This window comes from Lagopus muta, chromosome 3, assembly GCF_023343835.1.
Source record: "Lagopus muta isolate bLagMut1 chromosome 3, bLagMut1 primary, whole genome shotgun sequence".
NCBI classification, from domain to species: domain Eukaryota; kingdom Metazoa; phylum Chordata; class Aves; order Galliformes; family Phasianidae; genus Lagopus; species Lagopus muta.
The window spans coordinates 53,525,842-53,550,031 of record NC_064435.1 but is presented as its reverse complement, the minus strand read 5'-3'; the positions used below and the strand labels follow the sequence as shown (position 1 = coordinate 53,550,031).

The 24,190-nt window shown below is 35.9% G+C and overlaps 1 protein-coding gene across 6 annotated transcripts in view; it reads left to right on the top strand.

Moving 5' to 3' along the window:
- CDH19 (cadherin 19) overlaps positions 1-24,190 on the top strand; it is a 100,885-nt gene that overhangs the window by 60,531 nt on the left and 16,164 nt on the right. For 5 of the 6 annotated variants that reach the window (XM_048939768.1, XM_048939765.1, XM_048939766.1 and 2 more), the window contains 6 exons: positions 913-1,204; positions 10,066-10,185; positions 10,830-10,994; positions 11,736-11,920; positions 13,170-13,423; positions 16,523-16,659. In XM_048939768.1, the coding sequence (XP_048795725.1) occupies positions 913-1,204; positions 10,066-10,185; positions 10,830-10,994; positions 11,736-11,920; positions 13,170-13,423; positions 16,523-16,659 (1,153 nt within the window). Of the gene's footprint in view, positions 1-912; positions 1,205-1,975; positions 2,098-10,065; positions 10,186-10,829; positions 10,995-11,735; positions 11,921-13,169; positions 13,424-16,522; positions 16,660-24,190 lie in introns of those variants that run through there. The other variant, XM_048939770.1, reaches the window with a different exon arrangement.

Below are 24,190 nucleotides of genomic sequence, written 5' to 3'. Positions count from 1 at the left end.
CTTAAATATTTTGATGTTTTGTTCAAAACCCAAAATAAATTTTAAAACAAACAAACAAACAAAACAACAACAACAAATCAAAACAAGAAAGAAATAGGGAAATAATGATATGGTGGAAAATGATGTTGGGAAAAATATCAACTGCAGGTGACTGGCACGCTAAGTGTTTCAGTCCCTGCCATCACAGAAGTGCTGTTGCATATCGTTAACATTAATATTTTATTGATGTAAAAAAATGCAGCTGGACCACACTAGTCTCCAGGGCTCAGCTTCATCAAAGGAATCATCATCATAAAGTTCATCTTATCAAGATAAGAGAGGATGCAGATCATCCTGGACGGAAATGGAAAATGTCTGTCAATTTATTTCAGAATAAATAATACAGACCTATACCTCAGAATGGCTTTTCATCTTTTTAATATTACAATAAAATTGGAACACCAATCTCCGTGATGATTACACTTCGTATTGCTGAGTATAAAAATTACATATATATATACATATATATATATTTCTGTAATAATCGTAAGACACACTTAACTTTTGTAATAACAAAGAATTTAGATAATTTTTTAAGGACCTTTGCACTGTTCTCAGCATAAGCTGATAAAGCAATGAGCTAAGGTATATACATAACATTAATTCATTTCTCTCCAATGTGGCTGAAGCACCTTTTTCAGGTTTACCATATGTTTATATGTCAGCTATATCAGTATTTTAAAACTGAGACACAACTGGGTAAAAATGTGACGATGCCCCCTTTCAAATACTAGTTTCCAAGAAGGTCCACTGGTGAGGGGGTCTACTGCAGAACAAGAACATAAAAAACTGAAAACTGATATTCCAAATTTTATTTCCACCTGAATGTGGGAATTAAATAATAATAATATTTTTTCTGCTTTTCACTTACAGCTGAAATCAGATTTAGACAAGGAGGATGGCAGCCTACAATATATTTTGTCTGGGGAGGGAGCTGACAGCATTTTTTTCATCAATGAACATGGCAAAATTTATGTGAGACAAAAGCTGGATAGAGAAAAGAAATCCTTCTACATTCTTAGAGCACAAGTAATCGATAGGAAAACTCATCTTCCTATTGAACCCGATTCAGAATTTATTATCAAAGTTCGAGATATCAATGATCATGAACCACAATTCTTAGATGGACCTTATGTGGCTACTGTTCCAGAGATGTCACCTGAAGGTATGGCATGCTATAAACTAAAATTTTATTTCCTGATTATTATTATTTCAATCCTATATTCATTTAAAATCTTAATAGAATATTCCATAGACAACTTTTCAGTGAGAAGGAAGCCATGATATTTTACAACATTGCAAATTTAAGGAGATATATGTTTAAACTGAATTTTGTGAATAATTCCTATTAACATTGCTGCCTTTAAATGTTTAGGTACCTGCATGTTTCAGAGTTGTTTTACAGATTTTGGATTCATACTTGTGTTGAATATAGAAACCTGCCTTTTCTATAATGACTCAGCCTTGAAACAAATACTTAATTAAAAAAAAAAAAAAGGAAAACAAGAAAACAAAAAACATCATCACACTTCAGAATAGGTAGAGTACTGTAACAAGTTTGTACGGCAGGGAAGATTTTAGTCAGACAGATTTCACTGCTTTTTTAATCAAGTTAGCACCCTAGTGTCTATAGAATTGTTCAGTGTATGACTATTGTTATAACCTGTCAGCTCTTCAGGCTTCTACCAATGTGATGGAAAAATAGCATACACTTAAACTTTAATGGCCACTGACCTTGCTTGACTCTTTAAGCACATAAATATAAGCTCAGATGAACTAAAATGTACTCAGCAGCCTTCTTCAGTCTCTTCTGATTTTGCTTGCCAATTAAACAGTAGACCTTTATTATACTCTGTGTAATATAAATCATACTGTATTGTAACTGGAGAAGAGTCAAATTTACATCAAAGCACTCATGATTTTCCCCCAAATATAGGGATAGTTTCCTTCCTGTAAGTAATGAGTTCAGAACAGGAATGAAGTGGGCTGATGTGATGACCTTCCTCGTATCATGTATGATGCCTACCTATTTCCACAGCCAAGCCTCTATCCCAATTGGTAAGCTTCCCTTTGTTTGGATTAGATGATGGACAATTTAGTAGTATTTCAAGTTAATGAGAAAAAATAATTGAAATCATGATGTCAAAAGCAATGACTTAAACTCTGGATCAGTTCTTCCACACTTCTACATGTGTGGAAGACATTATCTTACATGTCAAAAGACATTATCTACATGTCAAAAAGATCTGGAGTATCTATCTGGAAACTTGTGTGAAAGCAGCTGACATAAACAAGTAGATTGTTATTATATAACTGTCCCAATAACTGTCTTCTTCAAACTTACTGAAATAATCTTTTAAATTCCTACTTTTATCTCTTGGTTATTTCTATGAAAAGAAAATTTAATATTGTGTTACTTGAAATTGTATGAATTAATGAGCACATTAACTTAATAGCATTGGGTAACAAAACATGTTTCATTCAGCATTATCCAACTTTTACGATAGTTTCAGTGAATCTTTCACAAGGAGCTGTAAATTTAATCATCTTCTGTCATTCTGGATAGCTTTTCCAAGCCAGACATACTCACTTTTGGAGTTTAATTAAAAGAGAGGTTAGTGTCTTAATTCCTGCTGCGAAGCAGTAGTTCACATTTACTACCTGCAATAGTTGCAAAAGATGTCCATTTAATCAACTTATTTCCTGGTAACCCTGCTTTACACAATGTACTACTTGTTACATTGTTTCTTCACTGCTACTTTCTTCCATTCAGGCAGAATAGTTTTTTTCTCATGACATCTGCATTTGAGCTCTTACTAAAATAATTTTCTAAAATGACTTGTTAGTGGTTCAGAGGGCACTTGTGGCCTTTTTGCCTCAAGTTTAGAGGCGAGAAGATGGACATTTTGTCAGAATTCTTTGCAGTTCTTTTATGCGCTCATAATAAAATTGTACCCTCAGCAGTTTGCTGATGACACCAAACTGAGAAGTGTAGTTGATACAGCAAAAGGAACGTATGCATCCAGAAGGAAGTTGATAAACTTTAAAGTTTGGCCCTTGTGAATTAATGAGGTTCAAGAAAGCAGAGTGCAAGGTTTTCAGCTTGATTCAAGATAATCCCAGATATGTATGTGAACTGAGAAAAGAGCTTCTTGAGACCATCCCTGCTGAGAAGGACTTAGGGGTCCTGGTACATGAAAAAATGAGCCAGCACCATCTGCTTGCAGTCTGGAAGGCCAATGATATCCTGGGTTCCATTGGAAGAGAGGTGGCCAGCAAGGAAGGTGACAACCCCCCTCTATTCTGCCCTTGTGAAGTCCCAGCTGGAGTACTTTGCCCAACTCTGAGGCCTCCAACCATAGAACCATTGAATCATTAAGGTTAGAAAAGATCTCTAAGATCTAATCCAACTGTCTACCTACCACCAGTGCTGCCCACTGATCACGTTGCTCAGCGTCACATTTCTACATTTCTTGAATGTCTCCAACACAGGGAAGATGTAGAGCTTTTGGAGAGGGTCCAGAGGAGGGCCACAAAGACCATTAGAGGGCTGGAGCACCTCTCCTATGAAGATATGCTGCAGGAACCAGGCTTGTTCAGCTTGGAAAAGGTTGTGGGGAGACCTCATCATGACATTTAAAGGGTATTTATAAACATGAGGGGAATCAACTTTTTACATGGGTAGATAGAGATGGGACAAGGGAGAATGGTTTTGAAAGAAAGGAAAGGAAATTTAGATTAGATGTCAGGGAGAAGTTTTTTACTGTGAGTGGTGAGATGTCAGAACAGGTTGTGGGTGCCCCATTCCTAAAGTTTTCAAGGCTGGATTGAATGGGACCTTGGGCAATCTGATTCAGTACTTGATCTAGAGGCTGGCAACCCTACCTGTGGCAGTAAGATTGGAACCTGATGATCCTTGAGGTCTCTTCCAACCCAAGGCATTCTATGATTCTATGATATTAAAAAACATGGTTTATAGTCTAGAATTAGCTGGGTGTTTTTATCTGGAATTACACAGATTTTAAGATTCTGATAACAATTTCTTTCCTTTTTTTTTTTTCTTTTTTTTTTTTTTTTTTTTTTTTAAGTGATAATGAGTTATTTATTAGACATTCTGTCTCTTATAAAAATGACTTTAAAGTAGTTGATACTTTAATATGGCTCAACTGACATTCACCCAGATCTGTAACTATTCACATAAGTATATCAAGGTGGTATGCCTGGCAAAGAACAGTAATATTTTCACATGCACCTCTGTTTTTCACCTAAAATCAACAATAAGCTGTTGACAGGTACAACATCTCAGTCTGTATTGACTTGAGTTGCCTATAATCTGAAAACCTAAAAATAGAAGGTTCAGCAGTATTTAGCTAATTTCCTATCATCTACCACATGTTTAAATTCCTAAAATACAAGTACTGTGTCAGTTCAGCATAAGACTAATGAAATTGCAAAGCCCTTTCTATTTTTAATATTTCTATAAGATTATTACAAAGATTTAACTGAAATGTAATATTACGTAATTTCTCATAATGGGTTAAAAATAAGACAGCATCCTACAGCATCCCAAAACCTGTACTGAAACTCACAGATTTTCAGTCAATCATTGTATGGCATTAATTTAGTTAAGTCCTGTGGAATCCGAAATAATTTCTACACTCCTTTTGTGTTTGGCCTCTAGCACTAATACCATAGTTATTTCCAAGGTTATTCTTGTATCTACTTCTTCCTTCTAGATACTAGTATATACCTGTTGTATTTATGCAGCTTTGAAGCCAAGGAAGGTTCATTTGCCCCATTTCAAATCAGAGCTCCAGTTGCTCCAAAAGGGATGCACTGTCAAGAACTGAACTGTGAGCAATGCTGGGTATGCTCTGGGAGAGCAGATTTCAGAAAGGGAAAAACCGCTGTGCTATAACAGCTGGGAGACAGGGTGAGAGATATGAGAGAACAGCCCTGCAGGCAACAACGTCAGTGCAGAAGGAAGGCAAGAGGAGCTCCAGGCACACAGCAGCAGCTCCCTGCAGCCTAGGAGCCCACAGAGGAGCAGGCTGTCCCATTCCAGCCCATGGGCGCTGCATGGAGCAGATCTGCTTGTGCAGCCATGGAGGAGCCCATGAGGCAGAGGCGGATGAGGCCTGAGGGAAGCACAGCTCGTGGGCACCCCCATAGGAATAACCCAGGGTGGAGCAATGCCTGAAGGGTGGGCCCTGTGTTACAGAGCCATGTTGGAGAAATGCTGGAAGAACTGCAGCCTGTGGGAAATCCACATGGGATCAGTTCAGGAGGGATGGCATGCTTTGAGTGGGACCCACTTAGAGAGGAGGCAGAGTGATCATGGAGGAGCAACAAAAACAAAGTGTTATGTATGGACTGATTGCAGCCTCCATTTGCACCAACTGGAAAAAGGAGGTAAAAGAAAGTGGATGTAGGGAATGTTTTTAATTTGCTTTTAGTTTCTCACTCCTCTAGTCTGCTAGGCAATAATTTACATTAATCTCTCTACCCAGAGTTGTTTTTCCTGTGATGGTAAACAGTGAGTGATCTCCCTGTCCTTATTTCAACTCATGATCTTCTTTTAATTGTATTTTCTTCCCTTGCTCCTTTGAGATCGGGGATTGAGAAAGCAGCTGTGTGGTATTCAGCAACCTACCCGGGTTAAACAAACACAGTGACAAATTAATGTCATTGGCATATCTGTCGTCTTAAATCATAGAATAGTTTGGATTAGAAGGGACCTTTAAGATCATCTAGTTCCAACCTCCTGCTATATATAGCCTTCAATGATTTCAGGGAGGGGGCAATCACAGCCTCTCTGGGCAACCTGTTCCAATGTCTCACCACCCTAACAGTAAAGAATTTCTTCCTAATATCTAGTTTACCATCTTCCAGTTTAAAACCATTTCACCTTGTCCTGTCACTATGTGCACTTAGAAGAAGTCCCTCCCCAGCTTTCCTGTACGCCCCCTTCAGATACTGGAAGGCCACTATCATGTCTGCTTGGAGCCTTCTCCAGGCTGAAGAGTCCCAGTTCTCTTAGCCTGTCCTCATAATAGGGAAGGTGCTCCTGCCCTCTGATCATCTTTGTGGCCCCCCTCTGGACCTGATCCACCAGTTCCATGTCCTTCTTGTGTTGGGGGCCTAAGAACTGGATGCAGTACTCTAGATGGGGTCTCGCAAGAGCAGAGAGTATAGGTAGAGTGATGTATGCACCTTAACAGTGGTCACATCCAATATGTGGAAATGTCGAGGCATGTCATGAAATCCTCTCTGAGCTCAGTTTCCCTGCTTCTCCAAGGACAGTTGCTGTACTTCTGAAATGAAACTTTTTTGGTGTGTATACTAAGGTATTAATCTTTAGAAGAAAATTTCTAACTTCTAAACAGATGGAAACAATAACCAACCAAGTTTGCATCATCAGTATCACAGTGGCTTGTTACGTGTTGTCCCCATCTCCAAGGTCCGGTCCGCCAGGGGCTAGAGATCTCCCCTCGCTAGGGCCATAGTGACACAGACACCAATAGGAGGATGAAGCAAATGGTGTTTATTGTAACTAAACAGCGGCTTATATATCCTACGTGCTTTGTCTACGCCCCTAAAGCATGCATCATAATTTTGTCACAGAGCAGGGGAAGGTCCTATCGCGTCACATCCCAATGCCCCGTTAGCGCCTACTACAACATCTCCCCTTCCCCGTGCTCAGTAAAGCCTTGCCCCGTTATGTCACTACAACAGTTACGTCACTGCTTTTCTTCTAGTAAAATGTTACCTTCTTTTGCATAGCAAGCACATAGATTGGAAAGAGTTTAAATTGCATAGTTCTGTTGAGCCTTGATTTTGCACTATTGTGGAGGTCTCCAGCAGCTGTTCAGCTCAGTGGTACTTGACCTGGAATCTTCTACTCATTTACTTGAAAACATAGACAAAACTTGAAAAACAGTCCATAGTTACTGAGCATTTTGTCTGGAAGTAAGAAAGCAATGAGAAAATAATTCACAGCTGATTGGGTATTACTTGCCTCAGAGAATCATAGAAAAACCAAAAACAGGCATAGATAATTTTACCTAAATTTACGTAAAAATATCAGTACATGTATTCAAGAGAAAACAAATTAGAATACATTTTACTTCTTTCTTACCTCTCTTTTATCTTCAGCACTAAATTTTATTAGGATTTTGTATGCAGGTGTCACTGTAAATGAACAGTGTGTTAGCAAATGGACTCTCTTCTGAGAGTATAGATCTGCAGTTTTCCTCAGGCGTTTGGCACAGTTTTACATTAAATGCCTCCCATATAGCTGTTAAACTTGTACAAATGCAGTATGTCTGATGGAACGGTTGAGTCAGATGCAGTCACTAATCAGTACGTAGTGTTTTGGGAGATTTCAAGCTCTAGTTACAAAAAATGAGTAACTACTGTGTCTCAGCCTATAGCAGAGGGTTGGAACTAGATGATCTTAAAGGTCCTTTTCATTCCAAACCGTTCCATGATTCTGTGATTCTATATGAGTACCCTCCAATTTTTTCTAATAGGCTGCAATGTATTATTGGCAAAATTATGTTTTATGCAAAAGGAGTAAAATCAAGGATTCAGGAATAGAAAGAAAAATCTTATACAGCAATTGGAAAAATGTTGCTTGCATCAGGTAGATCCTAATGAAAAGTGCAGAATGTGTAAATATGTTTACTATGTAGCTTAAGACACTTATGTGTACATACAGTATGTATTTTGGGCTAAACTTTATACCAGTGTTATACCCAAACATTCAGAAAATGCATGTTTGGAAACTTTCAAGCATATTTAGTTAATGTCTATGGCATCATATCCATTTTCATAATATTTGTCATAATTAGATTCTCATTTATATAATTTCATATCTTCAATGTCAAGAGTTGACTTTTGTATTTTTTAGATAAAAAAATGATAACTGATTTTTTTTCTCAATATATTATCTATTCTGATTCATTTTCTCCCATCCATGGTTATTGGGAGATAATATTACTTCTTTAATTTCTGTCATCCATACACAAATGTCTGTGTAAAAACATAGCTCCATTCAGCAAATGACTTTGTTTGATGTGAGTTAATTTCATAAAGCAATACAGGCTTCATGGTAGTGAAAGATTAAAAACTAGGGAAAAAAAATTTCAAACTTTGCATAACATTTTTCTTATGCTCAGTTCGTAGTCAATATTTAAATCTTTATGTATTGATTATGAGGTATTTGTTCACAAACAATATGAGAAATCATAGCCCCTACTTGTGTGGACTCTTTTAGCCCCAGTTTTACAATCAACTTCCTCCTAATACAGGAGACATATCTTCTTCCTTCCCTTCGGATCAGCTCCCTCTTTACCAGACAGCCCTTCCGTGCTTCACCTTTCCATTACGCTCCTGCTCCCTGAGCCCTCCTGAGGAAATACCATTCTTCTGCCTTCTGTGATACTATCAAAGAGTTAATAGGCAAGAAAAAAGTAGTCTGGGGTTCACAGAAGCAGCAAAAACCATTTTAGTTTCAACTTGTCTTTGAATGCTAACTATAGGAAGTAAATCTATCTTTAAATGATTGAGGTACAAACAGCTGTTATTATAAACTTATCAGTTTTGTTTATTTTGTCCCATCTTTCTAAGAAATTAGAAAATTTATTAAATGTGGTGCTGTAAATACATAGATTTCTGAATTTAATCATTTGTTCCAAGGTTTCTTTAGCAGAAAAAAACTGCATTTATAGGCTATATAACAGGCTGTACTTACTGTATTATCCACAGTGCTTGTCAATCCATGTCTTTCAAAACAACTTCATTATAGTCATGCTAACATGTCGTAAAGATTGAATTTCCGGTATTAGAATAGTTTTCCACGTAACAGCTGTGTAACTGAGTGTTTCTGTTTTCTTTATCTGTTGGTTTTGTTAAAAAATACTGCTATTTCTGAGGTATGTATGTTTCTCAATTAAATAACAGTCTGACATTTTAATGTTTCTCCAAAGCAAGAGGGAGTGATATACATATATATGACACACAGCTAATACATGCATGTTAGAAGTTTGGTGTTATAGCTATTTTGAAGGATATATTACTCCAAAAGTTGCTAGTAATGAAGAACATCTTAGGGTATGAATAACATCTTAGTGTACCTCCACTCTGAGGGAAGTTAGCATGCACTACAGAGCCACTTGGAATGCTGCTGACTAAATTAATAGTAAATGGAAAGTATGAATACTTTTGAAAATAATAAAAACATTTCATTTGCCATGTTCAGCACACCCTTCTATGTGAAAATCTTATTCAATTCTATAATAGTAAGTTCAGAATTGAATATATAAGTTTTACTAGTAAAAAAAAAATTAAGTATGAATTTGCCATAAAAAGGTGCTTCAGATCTATTTCCTTGCAATCCATCATTTCTTCTTTTCTCCTCTAACATAAATGTACTAAAGCTATATTGCAGCTATAAGCAGACACAAGTATATGAATAACTGCTAGAGAATTTTTGGAAAGAAGCTTGATTTCCTGTTTTCCTGATAAGAAAAATTTTACTGAGAAGTGGTGAGGTGCTGGAACAGGTTGCCCAGAGATGTTGTGAGTACCCCATACCAGAAGGTGTTTAAGGCTAGTTTGGACAGGACACTGGGCAATCTGATCTAATACTTGATTCAGCAGCTGGCACTTGTGTCTGTGCCACTGGGGTTGGAATTTAGAGATCTTTGAGATCCTTTCCAGCTCAAGCCATTCTCTGGTTTGATGATTATAACTGATTATCTGTGTTCTTGTGCAGGAGTTATGCGACGAAAAAAGAGATAAAAATAAAGGTTACCTTAAGTGACAGTACAATGAATGTTTGCTTTTGAAAGGTAGTCATGCCTAAAGACCCCATAAGTTCATTCTCATTCTTGTGTATAGGATATAGCCAGCTCTCTGTCAAAGATGAAGTCTTTGCAGATTGATTCTGCTGTGCTTTTTACATGGATAATAATCTATTCTCTTTCCTTTTTTTTTTTTTTTTATATTTTATTTTTATTTGAGGTACTTCTGTTACACAGGTAACAGCTACAGATGGTGATGATCCTTCTTATGGGAATAATGCCCGGCTTCTTTACAGTCTCATTCAGGGTCAGCCTTATTTCTCTGTGGAGCCAAAGACAGGTAATAGAGAATGATCTTGTCACCTCAAGAAATCATAAACTAACATAAAATGGATGAAAGCCAGAATTTCTTTCCTCATTTCAGCAAAAATATCAACTGATACCACCTTGTTTTTACATCTTTGCATAAGTCCTACACTTAAAAAAAATGAACACTTCATTTCCCAAAGGAAGCTGACAATATTTATATCTCTTTAGAGAATCAACAATAAATTTCTATAATTCCTAATAAACTAAAGTTAGGAAATTACCTTGCTAAAGAAAAGAGCTGGATTCTGAATACCTCATCCAACAAGTCAACCCAGAAAAACTTCTGGGTTAACAGATCCAAGATTCACTGTATGACTGTTTCTACCTCTGTGTTGGAGGAATCAAAATCACCCTTCAAAATTGTGATTTCTGGGAAAGAAAGGTGCTTACATATGATATATAAGATATATGGTATGTTCTGTTCCCTTGAATTCTAAGCATACAGAATGAATCTTAAACACTCTGTAGATGTTGCCATAAGCATAGCCTAGAATTGGCCATATAAAATTGGACTGTGTTCAAAGGTGGATTTTAAACCTGTATTATATGGACAGCTTTGGGAAAAATCATAAGTATTATATGTTAGGGACCTAAAAATATGCTTTTCATTTTCAGGAGTCATCAGAATGGCTTCCCAAATGGACAGAGAAACAAAAGATCAGTATTTGGTTGTCATCCAGGCCAAAGATATGGTTGGACAAGCAGGAGCATTTTCAACAACGGCCACTGTTACCATCAACCTCTCTGACGTCAATGATAATCCACCCAAATTTCAGCAGAGTGAGTGTAGGCTACAATAGTTGAAGACATGGGAAAATTTAGATCTACCATAGCCCTATTAAGTTAAATTATAAATGTTCTCTGCACAAGTCTGTGCTTTGATTTCAGCATTAAAGATTTAAAAAGCAAACAAACAAAAAACAACTGGACAAAAAATAATCAAACACCAACGACAAAGAAACAGAAAACCCATCACTATCAAAAGACTATACTTTGCTGTATTTTTCATGAGGCTTTGGAGACAAATTACTTACTTACTAATCTGTTTTCCATATAATTTCCCTACCTATGCTTAATATCTCAGCAACAGGATTCTAAGTACAATTTTCAAGAACTTTCGTTCTCTGCTCTCTTCATTTTTATTTATTTATTTAGTTATTTTTCCTAGCAGATACTGTAACCTTTTTGACAAATGATGTGACTGCCTGTCCAGGTAGTTTCTTGCAGTCATTTAAATGGGCTAGTGGGAGAAACTAATAAAATGTAGCTGTTTTTTCAACTTGCTATAGCTGATTCTCCTAAGCCTTTTATTTACAACTAAAATGGAACTCAGAGAGAAAGACTAGTAGGATGAAAGTCTGTCTCACCTTGCCTGTGGGGTCCATCCATCGTTGGGTTAGGTACATTGCTCTAGTAAAAGCTGAGGACTTTCCCCAGTTCTCTATGAGCCCCAGGCTATCATAGCCTCAGTAGCTATTAACCATGATGGATCACTGAGCTGTGTCAGTATTTTTTCCTTAGGACTCTACTATTTGAACGTCTCTGAGGAAGCTCCTGTGGGCACTACTGTAGGCAGACTCCTGGCAGAAGACAGCGACATAGGGGAGAATGCAGCCATGAACTATTTCATTGAGGAAGACAGTTCAGATGTTTTTGGCATCATTACTGACAGGGAAACTCAGGAAGGAATTATCTTACTAAAAAAGGTGAGATTTCAGTAGCAATTTGAAAAATACATAAATATGGGGAAGATCTTCCTCAAACAAGAAATATATTAAATAAAATGCCTGTTCTTTTGTATTCTACCAATTTATTTTTATTTTTATTTTTATTTTTATTTTTATTTTTATTTTTATTTTTATTTTTATTTTTTTTATTTTTATTTTTATTTTTATTTTTATTTTTATTTTTATTTTTATTTTTATTTTTATTTTTATTTTCCTTTCTTCAGGCAATGTGGTTTGACTGGAATATTAGAGGGATAAAACAAAAACATCTTTTTCCTTCTGTTTTCTTTTTGTCTCATTCATGTAGCCACTAAATAAAATGCTGGCAGCCGAAATATCTTAATGCTATTCCTTGAGGTGCAGCACAGTGTACCTCATTGAGACAATATATTCAATCTCTTCTTTGCATCATCTGTGAAACCTTTATCATTAAAATAAACACAGCAATTCCTCTTAAACTTCAGTGAAGAAAGAAGCTATAGAAAGAATGTAGAAAGAGGATTTTATTTGCAATTGCATAGCTTTAAAAATGCACTAAATACATTACTATGCTATTTATGAAGTAAGATACTTCACAGGTGTGATACAATGTGATTTATTTTGCAGAGGAAACATTCCAGGCCACCTGACACTTCATCTGAAATAATGTTACTAGTGAAATTCAGGAGCCTGAAGAACTGAATGTTTTTACATTTTTTGTTGTTACTGCTGTTTTTTGTGGGTTTTTTTTTTTGTTTTGTTTTGTTTTGTTTGTTTGTTTGTTTTCCTAATTTAAGTTTGTTAAAATTCTGGAATTTTTTTTTTTTCCAGAAGAGAGTTTTGGGAGAGTTTTGTTGTCACTTGTTTGCCTTTTATTTTCAGATTTCAGAACATACTGACAGTAAAAATAATTATATAACCATGTTATAGAAGGTGTTTTTCTTGTCTATTGAAAGACCTATTTACAGTGTTGTTCAATGGTAATGTTAAAACTGGCCTACATTTGAACCAAACAACGGCGTTATACAGTTAAATTGTAATAAAATTAATACAAATTAAATAAAATAATTATTAATTATTAAAATAAAATAAATATTATTTACATTTAAAAAATCTTAGAATTATCTACCTTTAAAACACTCCCCCAGAAAAGCAGCATTATTTTGTACTTCTTTTCATGCTGCTTGTGGATTTCTATTTTAACTCATATGTGAAAAAAGGAAATATCTTTCATTTTCTTTCTTTACAGAGAGTGGATTATGAGAGCAAGAGGAAACATAGTGTTAGAGTAAAAGCTGTAAACAGGTACATTGATGACCATTTCCTGAAAGAAGGACCATTTGAAGACATAACTATTGTACAAATCAGTGTGGTAGATGCTGATGAACCTCCAGTTTTCACTTCGGAGAGCTATGTGATGGAGATTGCTGAAGGAGCTGTAAGTGGCTCATTGGTAGGAACTGTATCTGCAAGAGATCTGGACAATGATGACAGCCCAGTCAGGTACCTAATTCAAAATCTAAACATGTCTCAAATATAATCATAGTATTTCCAAAGGCTACCAAGGCGATTTGTGTTCCTTATTTTGGTTCATGTTTCATCGTGTTTTCATTGTGATAACCAGGATTATTCTAGGTTAAATCTTGATCCCTACCCAAAATAACAATAAAATAGCTTCGTGCATTTTAAGAGGATTTTGTGATAGGGCAATAGATTAAATACTGGCCTGGAAGAGGGCATGCATTACAGAAGAGCCAGGGTACCTCAACCAAACCTGTAAGTGCATGGAGGTGTTCCAGTCTATTTTCCAAAACTCTGGAGATACGTAGATATGGTTTCATTGCTGGGAGGAAGACACAGAACAACTCCACTGGCATCTTCTCACCTCAACATGATCAAAATTTACCAATTCCCTACATCAGCTACTATAACCACAAAGAGATATTATATAAAAAGAATCCTCCAGGCTTTTAATTTTACAAATTATGCTGTTTCTTAAGGGAGAAAACAGGTAATTAATCTTTAAAATTGGGTTTATAATTAAAAATTGCTTATTGTGTTACTTGACATTACTGTACTCAGTGGTTTAAAGAAGTTAGCATTAAGGGACAAATGAATGACATACAAAATAATTTATGGCATGTAGATTAACTTATTAGGTTCTCAATGGCAAAATCAAATACACGTATTCAGAAGAATCACAGAATCACACAGAATCACCCGGGTTGGAAGGGACCCCAAGGATCATGTAGTTCCAACCCCCCTGCCTAGCAGGGCCACCAAACATACACATTCAGATCAGGTTGCCCAGGACCCCATCCAACCTGGCCTTAAACACGTCCAAGGACGGGGCATCCACAACCTCCCTGGGCAGCCCGTTCCAGGGCCTAACCACTCTCCTAGTAAAGAACTTCCCCCTAACATCCAACCTAAATCTTCCCTCCTTCAACTTAAAACCATTTCCCCTAGTCCTGCTGTTGTCAGCCCTTTTGAAGAGTTTACTCCCCTCATGGGTGTAGGTTCCCTTCAGGTATTGATAGGCTGCAATGAGGTCACCCCGCAGCCTTCTCTTCTCCAGGCTGAATCGTCAGTGCAAAGCTATGTTTTCATATTAATTTACTGGTACTTATTAAACAAGCTACATTAAATTAGAATAATAAAAAAGTACTTTTCTTCAAAGAAATGAGACATGGTTCATTTAGATGATATTGCCTGATATTGCAGAATCTCCAGTAACATGTAAACAGAGTGCAACTTTTGAATCTGAAATAGTTTGATAAAACTCACTATGAAGTGGATGTGTCTGAGTAGCCCCAGTGCAGCAAAACATGCACTGCATAGCTGAATTACTTTAAAATACAGCACCTAACATATAGCCGTTAATCTAATTTTGAAACTGTTGCTATTATAAGTAATGACAGGTACTTAAAATATAGGAAACTGGCTGTGTTGTATCAGGACCCTAGTTTTTAAATAAAGAAAGCAAAGGTATGCAACAAAAAACGCAGTAATAAAAGAAGTACATCAATTATAAAAAAAAAAATAACTAAAATCCATCCAACATTGATTTTCTAACAATTATCAGTGATTAATCAGATTAATAACAACAACAAAACAAAACAAAACAAAAAACATCCAAGAGAAACTGTATCAGAAAACCTCCAGCAAGCTTTGGATGCAGAGGATGAGGAATATACTTATAAATTATATATATATATATATATATATATATATATATATATATATATATATATAATTTTTATATATATATATATAATTTAAATAATATTGAATTATGAGCTGCTAAAGCAGAAGTTTCTAAAAGATAAGCCTTTGGCTTAAATGAAAAATATTATAAATGGTTTTGTTATGAGATTTCTTAATTTATTCTCTTAGTGATTTTCCAAACATGCTAAAAAATAACTATTAAAATGTTAGATACTTATCAGAATGCAGACACATAATCTGAGCTAGAGTCTTAAGTTCCAGTAAGAGATAAAAGGGGAGATTTAGATTGAGTATAAGGAAGCTATTTTTACAGTAAGGATGGTGAAGCACTGGCACATGTTGCCCGGTGAGGTGGTAGAAACACTGTTCCTGGAGATTTTCAATGTTAGGCTGGATGGGGCTCTGAAAAGCCTTATCTAGCTGTTAGTGTTCCTGTCCATTGCTGGGGAGTTGGTCTAGATCTTTAAGGATCCCTTCCAATTCAAACAAGTATAAGATTCTATGATAAAAAAGATTTTATCAAGCAAAATTAGAAATGCAAAAAAAGAGGGAACAATTAAACTTGTGAATTCCAAACTGGAATGATAAGAACTTTCAATCCTTCAATCAGATTTTTCTTCTCTGAAATTGGCTGCTTGGAGTTGTGACACATAGTCCTTCTTTAATGTCATGAATAATATCTGCAAATATTCTTTCCATCTGAACCAATACTTTTGGTATCTTTTTTCAGTCCATCTCTGGCTTGTGACCAGACTTTAACAATTTGAATGGTATGTATGTGTGCATGTGCATGTCTGCATATGGAAGTAGCCTGCAGAGCATTTTAAGTGACAACTCAGGAGCAGTGGACTGATTTGCATTCATCTTCTACTTTAGGGTTTTGTACCCTGCCCAGGTGGCACCTCATTATAGATAGTTGTCTTTCTTTATAATGCCCATTGCCTCAGCATCAGAGCATGTCAACAATGATAAAATAGATTTACCATTATACATCCACTTAACTGTTAGTGTTATTCATTTCACAAGTGGCACTTTCGCTGTTTCTTTTCAGCAAAGTCATTCCCCTGCTGTGAGCCTGAAGAATGAATAATACAATTCAGGTTCAGTTCATATTAATATAGATCTGAGATATATTTAGTTTTATAAAAAGAAGAGCTTTGATCTCGACAGCAGTAAATTTTGAATGTTTATAAGTGTACATTTTTCATTATTTCTGAGTTCTTGCTGCACACATTTATATGTATATATGCACGGTTCTGTTTTCTCATCTGACAGTAGCTTTATATGTCCCTGTTTCTGATAGGGATTTTCAGTATCAGGGAATCTCTCCCTTTTTTTTTTCTTTTTTTTTTTTTTTAATTTATTTTAATGCAGGTATTCTATTGTCCAAGGCATGCATTTAAAGAGATTGTTCAGCATCAATGAACACAATGGAACAATCATTACAACTGAACCTCTGGACCGAGAGAAAACTTCTTGGCACAACATAACTGTTACAGCCACAGAAACTAGTGAGTAAGAATTTTAAGGAACACTGTGTTTTGTGTACTGCAAACTGTAATTATCCTCTGAATATGCCTTCTTTTAAATGAAGAACATATGCTTGCTTTTCTTTATATCACTATTTCTTGGTACATGAAGGAGCATTATTAAAATGATTGGTTAAATAGAAGCAGAATATATTTGAGCTCTAAGGTCCTCTGCTCTTTCATAAAAGATGACCTTATTATACACACACACATATATATATGTATATAAAGAAATTGTAATAGGATTGAAACTGTAATGCTTTCAAGTTAGACTGAAACATATGAATTGCTCCTGTAGTGAAAGTACTTATGTTAAATTAGACCCTGGTTAATTTCACACCAGATTTTTGACTAGTATAAAATTAGCCTGGGTCTAATTTAACACCAGTCAGAAACTTGTGGCTCAAATTAATTCTGAATATAAGGCTTAAATCAGCTAGACTTTAAGTGCCAATTTAATCTCTGAAACATCCTTTATATAGGGTTCACCTGTCAGTTTGTTTGAAAGTCAAATGCAAATTGCCTGTATTTGCACTTCTGGTTATCTGCTTGCCCTAACTCTGAGACAATGCCCCAGAAAATTAACAACTAACTATTGACTTACAAAGTGATTTAACAGGATTATTGGGATAGTATTTAATAACTTCACATTCTTCTTAGGGAGAAGAAACATACAAAACTGGAGGCTAATCAATAGATTAGACAGATTTTCTAAATACTTTTAGCATGCTTTCTTATTCCTGAATCTCAGTAAAAAAATATTTATTGATAAATCTGCTTTAAACATATATTAATTGCTTGCACTTTTCCCAGAAGGAAGCATCCACTGTATCTGTGTCAGAATAGTACTGCTAGAAGTTCAATGCAGCAGAGCTGGCAGCAATTTTCACTGAAGTCTTTATTTTGTATTTGGGAATTTATGGTATTATCTTCCTTTTCAGCTTCTCTGGGACTTTTAAAACATAAATATATCTTACTTTTCATGTAGCTGGGCAGCTAGCAGGTGATGATAAAACTGATCTCTGGCATATTTTTTATCGTATCTTGAATAGCACTATAGAAGCACAGCAGGATGACTTTAGTCTGGATTTTTCTGTTTAGCTAAACAATAAAAAAGGAAAGAATCAAATGTTAGAAACGAATGTCTCTTCAGCAGCAGGAGAAAGTGGATCTTTCATAGCAACAAAAGTTATTGTAAAGAAACTGAGCCCTCATTATTTTCATATACTTATTCTTTATTTCTTTAATGATGATAAGATCACTATCTATAAAACTACATTCAAAAGCATTGAAGTTAGGTCACCTTGGTATGGTCATACCTGAAATGATTTATATTACGAACTAGTAGCATTTTATTCCTTGAATATAGTCATAAAATATGCTGTGTGCATGAGACATTTTGTGGATGACATTGTATCTCCACTGAAGCCAAATCAAAATGACATTAGACTTCATCCATACTACATATTAATTGCAGTTGAGATACATTTCATAACTTTGTTATGGAAATAGCATCTCTGTAGGCCTATTGATGTCCGAGCATTTGTACAGGACTCAAACCTGCCTCTATTGTGATAACAAGGATCAGAGATTAGAGACCTGTCTTCTATTGCAAGATTTGTGTCTTCATCATCCTGTTCTCATCCTGTTGGGATAAATTATTTTAAAGGTACCCAGAAGCAGACCTTATTTACTGGACCTTAAACTTAAGCAGTGGGAATCTGCAATGTGTAGAGTCTTGTTCTACTTTATGCTATAAAGATGGTTCCAGATCAAGAGAAATCAAGTAAAATTTGATCAGGTGTTCTTGTTTTTTACTCAGCTTCCACTGAGTAAAAGGGCAAAGCATAAATAGAAGCATTCTTGCCATGCATGAGAGCAAAAAATCCTTAAGCAATCAGATTTACTTGGCAATGATTCAATAAGTTATATGATAATTGATAAACTTTTTATTATTATTATTTGGAAGAGCGATATCTGTCACAACTTCTCAGTCAAACTGGGGTGAATGACAAAAGTTTAGGGGTGAATGACGAAAGTTCTCTGTGATAGCAATTGCCTTGAGCTTACTTTGATCTTCATTTATCTATATGTCTGTGCTAAAATTAATACTAGATTTATCTACACTCACCCTAAAGAGACAAATCATTTGTCTAAAGAGTTCTGCAAATATTCATTTACAGTGCTTTTCAAAACTACTGCATGACTGCAGAATGTGCAGCTCTTTGAAGGTTTCAGTCTTGGAGCATATAATTAATTTTCACATATAATTTTGTTGATAGACTTCTTACATTTTACATTTGTTTCTTTTTTTTGTTTTGTTTTGTTTTTATTTTTTCTTTTTTATAGTTTCTTTTAAATATTTTGTATATTTTATATATTATGTATATATTATAAAGCAGCTAAAGAAACCTGCTTCAGCATTATTATTATTTTTTAATTCAAGTTTCCTTTTACTGGCTGGTACTAATTCCAAACTTTTTAATACCCTGCAAGTATTGAGTTCTATTCTGTACCTCTGGACTGCTACTGCTTTTTTTCTCCCCCCCCCATAGCTCCAAAATTAATTGGTAAATTATTTTGATTCTTAGTATTTAGACCACCAAACTCATTCTTGACACTGATCCAGCTTATTGCATCTGCTATTCTGTTCTCACATAATTTTATTTTCAAGTTGTGATCTCTCTTGGTGATTATGACAAAGATCTTTAGATTAATGTAGTAATGTAATAAATCTAATGTATATTAACGGTATTGAGATTCTGACAACTATTTTTCTGTATAAAGAATAAAAGAAAAATCAGTATTGCCTGTTACTGAACTCCTATGATTTCAGAAGGATTTGAATCACAGAATGGTTTAGGTTGGGAAGGACCTGAAAGATCATGTAGTATCAACTTCCTGCTGTGGACAGAGCTGCCACTCACCAGATCAGACTGCTCCATCCAACCTGTCCAGGGATGGAGCAGGAACTATTAATCAGTTTTCAGTGTAAAAAAGCTAATGATCTGTTAGGAAGTACAAATATTATATTACCTTTAACTTCTAGTGTTTTCCCCACTTCCCATGAAAAACAGACTTCTACTACAGTGTTATTTTCCAATGGCAATGTGGGGAATGATTTTTCTTGCTATTTTACCATACATTGAGGTTAAAATAAAAGTCCAAAACAAAAAAAGACAATCCAAAAATAGTGATGATGTGAAAAAGATGTGTAGGTCAGTTGGTGAAAGAAAACAGATGGGAATGACAGCTACATTCCACATGGTGCTGTGCTTGTTCAAGTATTTGACAGTAGGCATCCAATGTGGAATACATAAATTTTGGGAGCAAGCAAGTTAGGAACTGGGCTAAGTATTTGGGCTCTTTCCATGCCACTTTGTGTACGTATGAAGCCACCAAAGGTACTCCCCAACTCCCAGTAAGAATCATAAAACTTTCCTTTAGGTACCAGTCAAGCCACATCTCTGCCTTATACATGAAATCTTGACCTATGTAAAACAGATTCAGTCCTACAATATCATTAGTAAAAGGGTTATGCGTTACTTTTTATATTTATTTCAAAACTAAACCAAGCATTGTTTCATTGCTCTTATATTATCTAGTGATTTCACAGGAGAAATAGCAATGTGAAACTGCTGAGCATCCAGCTGTTTTTCTCTATTTTAGTTGCTTTTGCTGCCACTTTGGCAAAAGACTCAAAAGTTTCAGCACAAATTCCATAAGATCAAAAAAAAACCAACAAAAAAAAACCAACAAAAAAAACAAAAAACATTTTTTGCAAGCAATGAGGTAATTATATATTTAAAAAGCAATGTAAGAACCACCCAAATCCTACAGTTTCAGATAAGGCAGAAAGATTTTCTCTTTAATGCCCATTTGACTATTTTAAGAAAATTCCTTCAGGTCTTCTGAATGAGGCAGAAGCAGTGATACTAACACACATCATGAGGTGCTATAATGAATATTCTTGCAAGTAACATGCTTTTGTTTTAGACAGAACAGTTTGTGATATTGTCAGGTCTTTAGGCTAACAGATATTTAGGGTTCGTGGAATTTTTAAAGATGATTTTATTCACTGGAAAATGTCTTGCATATATGGCCCTTATCCTACAATACAGTTAAGTTAATGTGAATGATACTGTTGCCATGAAAATTCTTGCCTCCTGCAGTAATGCGTTACACTGGGGAGAAAATAGACCTTTCTAACAGCTAAGTGATGATTAGTGCTATCTAAGTGAGGATTGAATCTGCTGATAGATGATAGACTCCTCCAGGAGTATTCAGTATGTGCAGATCTTTTTTTCTGTTAATTTCAGGTGTGTCCTGATTTCAGCAGGAATAGAGTCAATTTTCTTCATAGTAGCTGGCATAGTGCTGTCTTGGATCTAGATTGAAAATAATGTTGATAATACATCAATATATTTCTGCATCTCCCTGCCACTGAAAAGTCTGAGGGCCTGCCAGGGAGGGAACAGAACCATGACAGATGACCCAAACTGACCAAAACATTATTCTATACCATGTGATATCATACTAAACAATAAAACTTGGGGGGATTTAGTCAAGGTTGGATATCATTTCTCAGGAGCGGGCTTTGCTACCATTTCCAAAACTGAGAGGAGCTGGATTAATCACACTCTTTGTGACTCATGCTCAACTTGATGTTCACCAGTGCCCCCAAGTCTTTTTCTGCAGAGCTGCTTTGGAGTTGAGTAGCACTTGTATACTGGTGCCTGGGGTTGTTATTCTCCAGGTACTGAACTCTGCACTTCTCCTTGTTGAACTTCATGCAGTTTTTTGTCGTCACAACTCTACAGCCTGTCAGGTTCCCTCTAGATGGCTGCATGACACTCTGGTAAGTAATTTCCTCCTGTTTCAAGTCACATGCAAAATATGCTAAGAATGCACTCTATCATGTTATTGAGACAATTAACGAAGATGTTAACTGGGACAGAACCTCTGTTTGTTCCAGGCCTCCAACGAGACTTTGTGCCACTGACCACAACCATCTGCGTCTGGTTGTTCAGCTAGTTTTTGATCCACATCACTGTCTGCTCATCCAGCTTGTACAAGTGTAGCCTTACAACCGCAGCTGCCAGCTCCTTCAGCTCTCCTGCGTGCATGCCACCAGCGATCATGGAGTTGTGTATATCCAATTTCTTCAAGTATTCCTCAGCTTAATCTTCTACCAAGGACATGTCTTCCTAGCTCCAGCCATTCAGCCAGGCTGCTGAGATCTGGGATTCCTAAAGAGGTCTTGCTGTAAAGACTGAGCCAAATAGGGCATTCAGTACCTCAGTCTTTTCATTGTCCTGCATAACTGTATCTTCTCTTTTCTTAAGAGAGCACTCACATTTTCTCCTAGTCTCTCTTTTGTTATTGAGGTATTTGTAGAAGTCTTTATTGTTGCCTTTTTCCTGGAAAAATTCAATTCTAGGTTTTGGTTTTCCTAATTTAATTACTAGCTACTCAGAAAACATATCTGTATTCATTCCAGGTTACTTGTCCTTTTTTCTACCCTATGAATGTTCCTTTTTTTTTGTTTAAATTTGATCACAATCTCTTTGTTCTTTCACGCAGGTCTACTAGACCTACTTTCACCTGACTTCCTCTTTATTAAGATGCATCACTCCTGAGCTTGGAGAAAGTGATCTTTGAATATTAACCTGCTTTTTTGAGCCTCTCTTCCATCTAGGACTTTGTCCTGAAGTACTCTACCAAGCATATCTTTGAAAAAGCCATTGTCTGTTCTCCCAAATTCCAGGGCTGTGAACTTGCACTCTCCTCACTGCCTTAAGGATCTTGGCCATTTCGTGGTCACTGAAATCAAGGTTGCCTTTTACTTTCACATTCCTAGCAAGCCCTTCTTTGTTGGTGAGAATAAGGTCCAGTACAATATCTCTCCTCATTGGTTCCTCAGCCACTTGGAGAAGGAAACTACCATCAATGCATTGCAGAAACCTTCTCAATTGCATATGCTCTGCTGTATTGTTTCTCCAGCAGGTATAGGTGTGGTTAAATTTCCCTGTGATCACCAGGGCTTGTGAATGTGAGACCTATCCATCTGTACAGGGCCTCATTCACTTATCCTTCCTGATCAGGTGGCCTGTACCAGACCTCCACTACAATGTCACCTGTCCTTTCTCTCCATTTAATCACAACTCACAAGCTCTGTCAGGTCCTTATCCCTCCCGATACTGATCTCCATGCACTCCTGCTGGTCACTGACATAAAGGGTGGCACACCTTATTTGACTCTTCAGCTGTTCTTTGTAAAGGTTGAGTATGACCAGTTGTGTAATCAGTGAATATACAGATGTTATAATTAAGAAACATACAAGAAAGTTAGGCTAAACAGGTTATGAGTCTTCTGTAATGGTTCCATCCCTTCTCAGCTCCTCTGGCTCTATCACTAGCAAGGAAGTATGAGAATCAGGAAAATCCCTGACTTAGTGTATGTATTGTTCTGCAACAACTAAAACATTAGTGTGTTATCAATATTTTCTTCCTAAATCCAAGACACAGCGCCATACCAGCTAAATAAAATTAACTCTAGCCCAGCTGAAACCAGAGTTAGGTGACTCTTATGAACATTTGTATTGCATAGTTTGTTTAGACCTAATACACACACAGTTTTATAGAGTGTGGTTTTTCCTCATCTAAGATAGTTACAGTAATGTAACTTTGTATAAATGCAGTAATTGCAGGAATAGAAGTGCCTTATACAGACAAATTTTGATTTCCTTTTCATAGGGGAGGAAGATATATAGTTTTTTTGTATCTAAAGCTGCAGTAGCAAAGTCACCCATGTAACAGAGGCAGTACAGTTTTCACAAGTACCGAATGCCTGAGAATTAAATCTGTTGTGCAAATAATACTCAGAACAAAATTGTAATCTCAGTCTATTAAGTCTACCAGTGAGTAGGTAAACTCTGACTTCTTTACAAGTATATGCTTCGAAGTCAAATTTCTTGCTTTACTATTTACTAGGTAAATAGTATGCTATTTACTAGGATTAAGTATCAGTGTCCACTGGAAGTAATATATATGGCTGACAGTGGCAGAAATATTTTGCAAGTATTTAAGTTTTTGGTATGGTTTTCACTAAAAAGGTAAAAATCTTAAAATACCATGACAGGAGTGTAGTATGGTAAAAGATCATCATGTAAGTAACGGTAGCAAGAAAATGTAATTCATTTTCTTAAAAGCTTGTGACCAGTCACTACAACATCCTTTATTAGTACATCAAGCCGTTCTGCATGAACTAATCCTCATCTAATTTCTCCAAATCAGATTTTATTTTTACACTGAATTCCATTTCCAACTCAGTAAATGGAAGAGTGAAAAATCTAAACTTTTATGAGAAATATCCTTACATATTTCAATATGTATTATTGTATTTTAACATGATGTATTGGATAATTAAGACAAACAAACAACAACAACAAACAAAACCCAACACCTTTTTGTAGATAGAACTCTATTAAAACAAAAAGAAAAATCTCAGCACT